General features: G+C 48.5%; 1 protein-coding gene across 1 annotated transcript; it reads right to left on the bottom strand.

The window, feature by feature from the left end:
• Positions 1-3,908: 3,908 nt before the first annotated feature.
• On the bottom strand, positions 3,909-6,306 carry ALTATR162_LOCUS12066 (uncharacterized protein; the record flags this gene model as incomplete). Its single annotated transcript, XM_043319711.1, has 6 exons — positions 3,909-4,003; positions 4,298-4,837; positions 4,900-5,270; positions 5,330-5,652; positions 5,715-5,949; positions 6,026-6,306. 6 exons carry the CDS (start codon positions 6,304-6,306, stop codon positions 3,909-3,911), a joined length of 1,845 nt encoding a protein of 614 aa, XP_043175646.1.
• Between the last annotated feature and the right edge of the window lie 306 nt (positions 6,307-6,612).

The following is a 6,612-nucleotide window of genomic DNA, read 5'->3' as shown; positions in this document are numbered from 1 at the left end:
TGTTGCCGATTCCTGTACATTTCCTCATTCGTGCTCGCTAGACACCAGAGCAATATTTTTCAGAGTCACAGCGTATGGGGCAACAAAGCACGCCAATCTCGAGGTTATCAAGTCCGTTACCATCATAGTTGCTAACAAGCAAATCAAGCAAGTATAAGGCACTCTATTTGCTTGATTTGGGTCTCTCCAGGTGTCGTATTTGATTTGCTTGTTTGATAGGCCCATACGAGCGTATTTGATTGATTGATTATTTGGTTATTTGGTTATATAGTTGCCGTTTTAGGAAGGAGCAGCATGTAGTCCCTAGCTGTCGTGATTGCCCGTGTAGTTGCCCGTGTTGCTACTATCGCCGTGTAAAGCTTTTAGCTATATTTCACAAGCTAAGTATACAACAGCTAATGGGATATACTTGCCCGTTAATTACCGTCGTCATCGCTCGAAGCTTGCCACTCGTCGAGGCTATACAGCCTGTCAATGTCGCTGTTGCTAAGTGTATCACAAACTGACTGATTAGGTAAACAGACGCCAGCGTTCATCCAAGCTCGTATACATTGAAGCGCGGCGAGTAGTTGCGACCCAATACGACGGCGTCGAGGTGCGAGGAGATCCCCAAGCTCGCTGAACATGCGCTCACACTCGCAGCTGCTAGCTGGTATACTTAATACATCGAGCGCAAAGCGCGCGAGGATAGGATACTTGGGTTGAAGCGCAACCCAGTATTTAATCGCGCTGCTGTCCGCGCTCTCGTACTGCTGCTTCGCCCATTTTGGCTCGTCTCGGCGCCATTTCTCGTACTCGTCAAGATTGCTGTCGTCGTCTGAGTCGTCATCCATAATAGCGGCGATAGCGTCGTCGATAGCGCTCGAGATAGGCTCTCTCCGGCGAACTGGCGGGCTCCTTCGAGTCTGGTACTCACCCCAGAGTTGCTGGAAACCGTGATGGGCAGCAGTAAGCCACTCAGGCTTCTCACGCCACGCCTTGTCGCAATAGCGCTTGTAATATGGGTGTAGGCAGCACGCGGCGTAGTACACGGGCGACTCGTCGAGCTTCTGGTAGTAGTTGCTAAGCTTTGCCCAGGCAGCCTTCGTATTAATTACGAAGTGATCCTCCGGCGCGTTAGGTTGCTCGAAATCCACGCGATCAAAGCCTCGAATCCGCTCCTCAAGGCTCTCAAGAAGGTATTCAAAGACAGGTATAACCTCATATATTGCCCCAAAGCGACCAGCCTTCCCGCGCCCCTCTAGTCGCTTTGTGGCCATCTTTAGCGGCTGGAGGACCTGAACATAATCAGCGATTACTTGCCAGTCGTGGGCCGACAGCCCGCCCGACCTCATCCATCGCGGCGCGGTGGGCATCTTGTTATTGTGCGCCCTAGCATAATCGTCGAGGCGACGCTGATCAGCAACATGGTAATTAATATACGAGTTAAACGCTCCCTGTAGCTGTACAGCCCGCTCAAAGGCTGAGCAGAAGGAGTTCCAGCGTGTAACGACAGGCTTTACAGGCTCAAGTATTTTGACTTTCTCGCTAGATGGCAGGTCCTGGTTAGCGATTGTTTGAAAGCTGGAGAACGTCTCGTATTGCTGCGGCGTCTTGATGTAATTGATAGCGTCGATAAGCGTACCGAGCGGCCCATCCTTGCGCCAGTCACTCATGAATTGCTCCTCATCCTAAACAGCGAAGTTAGTATTACTTGCGGTGTTAAGCTGCCTAGCGAGACTTACTGGTATATTAGAGTCGTCGTTGTTAAATGCGTCTTTGTTTACGCCAAAAATTACAGCCTGGCCGACGAGATTAATCGTGTGAGCGCTACAACGCAGCCGTCGGTGGCTTGGCAAAAACCCGTACTTGCTACCAAGCCTGGCGATAGCTGCGTCGTTGTTGTACGCGTTGTCGAGCATAAAGTAGCCCAGCTTCGGCGCTGTTATCCCAAACTCTAACAGCGTCTTTTCAACGCAATCAGCTATCCTATCGCCTGTGTGAGCACCTGCAAGCTGCGGTAGGTCGATAGCAACGTCCTCGAGGATGCCGCTGGCTGATACAAAGTGAGCGACTATACCAAAGAAGCCACGCTTGCCGCCTCTAGTCGTCCAGCCGTCAAAGCTTATATGGATCTTGCTTGCCGCAGTGCGCAGCCTCGCGACAACCTGAGGTTGCATAAACGTATACAGCTTCATTACGTAGCGCGACACGCTCTCATGGTTTGCCCACAAGGCTTTCTCGGCTTCGGGGTTTGAGAATCGTATCATCGATCGAAACGCGGGGCTCTCAAACTGAGACAGCGCGATATTGTTGTCAATAATCCAGCTTACAGCAGCTATTCGAAACGCCTGTATATCAAAACTACCAAGCTCGTTCGCTACACTTTGGCTAACTCTTACACCAGAGTTAGCTATCATAGTAATCGTCTTCTGCCCACGGCTAGCTAGCTGTACTGGCGCGCCAGGTCTCGATATACGGTGGCGAGAAAGCAGATGAGCTGCTGCTGAGCTTGTCGCGAACGTTGTCTCTACACCAATCTTACCGGCAACGTCGTGCGCTTTGCGAGTATGGCAGAGCCTACAGATCCAGAAGATTCGGCTTGGGCTACTTCTCAAAGCGACGCGATAGCCGTGACCATATACCCAGCTTTTCTTGCGCTTCGATGTACGCGGCGGCCGCATGTACTTCGGCAGGCGCTCCCACTCTATCCCCCCAAAATCATCCGCGTATCCCTCATCGAGACCAGTATCCTCGTCGTCGCTAGATGCTGCTGTTGTTGTTGGGGCCACCGTGGCGGCTTCAGAAGACTCGACGGGCACGGTAATCGCGTTTTGTAGTACCGAATTACGCAGTTGTGTCTCGAAATTGGTGGCCTGGCTAGCAGCATCTAGGGCTTGACGCGTCGATGATGGCTGTGTCGCGTCGACAACTACGGGCTGGCTCTCTGTGCCCCTCTCAGTGTGCCTGCGACGTTTTGACGGACCAGCGTCGCTATTGCTAGACGCGGCCGCGCGTTTGGTACCTTTCGGCTGTCTCCTCATAGCAATAAGCGCGTAAAAAGATACTGTAGGTAGCTGTGAATGGGCGTTGTGATTAAGAAATACGCGTAGGTATTCTAGACAATAGGCCTAATAGATCAAAACAAACGCTTATTTTGCTTACTAACCTAAATCTTGGCTTTAAGAAACCATCACGAGATTACCATTACAATATCCTCACCTTTGAGGTCACATATGATATGGCCAGAGAGACGCCAAGACCAAATATATACAATCAATCAAGCAAGTATAACACTGCGTATTTGATTTGTTTGGTTATTTTACAGCTTCATATTTGATTTGATTGATTTGCTTATTTGCAAATAAGCTATCAAATACTTGCAAGTATACTTGCTTGTTAGCAACTATGGTTACCATGCCGTATCCATGCACCCGATGCATGGATTCACAGACAATGTCCGAAAAACGAGTCTGGGCACTCGGTTGCGCAAACACAGTAGTTCAGAAGGTGGATTGACACAATCATGGATCTTAATTGAGTCTTTGTGGGAATTGAGGTAGTGACAGAGCTCATTGTACTCGAATCTAAACTAAATCAAACTCAGAAGAGTGCTGTACCTGCAAAACATGCTCAGGATACGTTTCGTGGCGAAATCCTGTATGCTTGTCTCAACTATATAAAAAGCCTCACGCCTTTTCCAACCCGTTCCTGTCAATACTGGCAAAGTAGCACTTGCTACTGTGCTTCCAAGATGTGGCAGGTCGGATCTAGAGATTCCCGTTTCTTTTCTTACTAGATGCACAACAATAGTAGAGGTACGAGTATATTGCTCCTTAATAGACTAGAGACGAACCGTTGCCGGGCCACGGTAGTAGAGTATAGATTTATGTACCTCGGGATTGCGTGGCATAAGCACCCAGTAAGGGCTAGATCCTTACAACAGTGCCATGCTTATCGAAAGCATGGCGCTTCATGTGCTCTTCATTTTCCAAGTGCAACTTACATAGATTACACATCTCGCCTGTTTTGTTGTTAAAACGCCTCAGATGATCTTTGAAATGTCTGTTAAGTGTGCCCGGCGCCGAAAATTCCCTCGCCCGCTCTTTTACGGGGAGAGCGTTATTACCCAAACATATAAAGCATCTCTTTGGTCTTTTTTCTGTGAAAACCTCTATCTTCGCCTCTTCGAGAGTCTCTTCATCATCTTTAATAGCCTCTCGCAGCCCATAGTTGGCACACGGGCCTACTCTATGGTTTCTCGGCGTTCCGCCTTCCTCAACCCCGCAGTAATCTATAATTGCCCTGATGGCTTTACTTCGTCTTTCATTCTCTTCCGGACGAGATGGCCCAGGCAACGACAACATTGCCTCAATCAACTTCATATGTTTCTCCGTGTGTTGAGAAGACCGCCTTAAATCGGTCTTGATCTTTTCCTCGAACATTCCACCAGAGAGTTGTAGCTGTATGTCTTTCTCTGCTTGCGCTTTGTCGTATCCGTTCCTGATTTTTTTCCTGAGATCGTACATCAAGTGCTGCTTTTCGTTACGGATCTTCTTCTGGACCTCCTTGTAGTCTGGTGAATGCTTCATCAATCTTTTCTGCTGTAGAAGCAGTTGTTTGATTCGCGGGTGTTCTAGAACAGACCGTTTTTGGTCCTCCGTAAGAAAACGAGGTCGCCTCGGGTCGATCTTTCGGCTCATTCTGCATGCCGCCTGTATAAGCTCTTTTTGAGGCGCTAAGCCTCGTACAACGGCTTGTGCATCTGTGGTAATTCGTGTGGATAGGTAATGATTCAGAAACACATCTGTATTGGCGTGCTTCATGATCATATTTCGCAAGTCGACGCTAGTGTTGCCTATAATCAGAGTGAGGTCAGTCCTTTTCTGCTCGCGACTTTTGCTTTTGCTCATTACGTACCGTCCTTATCGAAAGCATTGGCTGATCCATATCGGAGACAGTACGGTCTCGCCACGTCTTTGAACCCTGTGATTTCACCGACATCCTGCATGTGCTTTTTGAGAGTATGGTACGGCAGTCGTTCGCTACTTATTGTGCGTTCTGTTGCTGTTTGCTTGTATCGACGAAAGACGCAGAGGTCAGCTACTTCTTCTCTGATAGGCACCTCGAGTGAGTAGCACCCGGGTGGAATGTCAAGCGTAAATAGGTTCTCCGGAGTCAGCTCACTGATCGAGAAAACTTTGTCAGCAAACATCAAGCCAAGCAAGAAAACATGAGGACTCAGGATTAAAGAGGGATCGAAGATAATTTCCGGGATAATAAATGTGTTCCTGTTAAGTTAGCGCGCTCTGTATGCTCACTAAAGCTGATTAGAAGTTGATATACGTACGCTGCTTTGGGCCCTAGGAAGGATTTGGTGAATTCATATGTCCATTCTAACACGATGTTGTGTGGACCGCCGTTTGGATCTCGATCTATGCTGACCTTAATATCTCGATAGCGCAACTTGAGGAGAGCGTCTGGTCGGTTTGCGGTGATGAACCCCCCTTGAAGGAAGAAGCATGTCTGTATGCGGTACCTTCCTACCTGGAACATCTTCTCGACAGTCGTGAGTGTTGTTTGTATGATCTCAAGCACGTCGTGTGCGTCCATGGGAGGTTTCTCTCTCGGTGTGTGGCTCAAATCGTAGTCTTGGATCAACTTCTTTGTCACCTTGCAATCATGTTAGCTCTTCTGGAGTGTTCCTAGTTAAACAGAACGAGAATTTGACTGACCGAAAGCGTGCCTCTTGACATCTCACTATCCATGTCCTTCCCTACCAACTTTCTGTACACTCTAAGGAATAGCTTCCGGTACGTATCAAGAGAAGACGCACTTTTGGTTCCACGGAGTCTTCGTTTATCTGTTCCGCGCGTTTGATCTAGCTTCCACGCGAAAAAGCTTGAAATATCACCACGTGAGATTGACTCCATCAACTTTACCGGGTGCTTTCGAATAACTTTACAAAATCTGTGCAACATTTAGCATCGCACGCTTTAGGACTGCGTAGTAACCGAGAGGCATAGGGGTGGGGATGGAGACTTACCGCCGCCATTGCAACTCAACACTATTCAGTTGCCGGATTGTGCTGTCCGCATAGAATTGGGGGATCTCTGTGTTGTTGACCCGGCTTGCATGCTCTCGATAAAACTCTGGCGGACGGACAGATTCATCCTCAGACATCCCATCATTGCTGAGCACACCTGGCTGTGACTGGGACTCGTTTCCAGCGTCGCTCTCGGTACTTGTCGCATCAGTCTGATATTCCGAGTTGTTGTCTGAAGTTGAGATAGACCTCGACAGCGTCTTCGTGCGACTGCAATCCATTACAACTATTTACCAGCCCGCTTGTCTGTGGTGAGAGAAAGCAGCGCCTCACAAGGGAGTAAAGTTGATGTAATAACGGACTTGTGGATAAGGAAACAGTTTGTTGATTATGCAAGTCGCTTTTGTAGCCTAGATTCGTGGCCACGGCCAGTCTTAAGTACGCAATCGAGTTACTGTTGCTCCCAAGAGATGATCATGTGCCTGGACAAGCTCGGCATAATGATACAGGGATTACCCTTACATACCAATAGGGAATGGGAAGATTGCAAGCTTACAACCAGTGTGTAAGGACAAGGTTGTGCTTCA

Source organism: Alternaria atra (assembly GCF_907166805.1).
Source record: "Alternaria atra isolate CS162 genome assembly, contig: 37, whole genome shotgun sequence".
Taxonomy (NCBI): domain Eukaryota; kingdom Fungi; phylum Ascomycota; class Dothideomycetes; order Pleosporales; family Pleosporaceae; genus Alternaria; species Alternaria atra.
The sequence above is the reverse complement of the archived record's forward strand: the minus strand, read 5'-3'. Positions and strand labels throughout refer to the sequence as shown.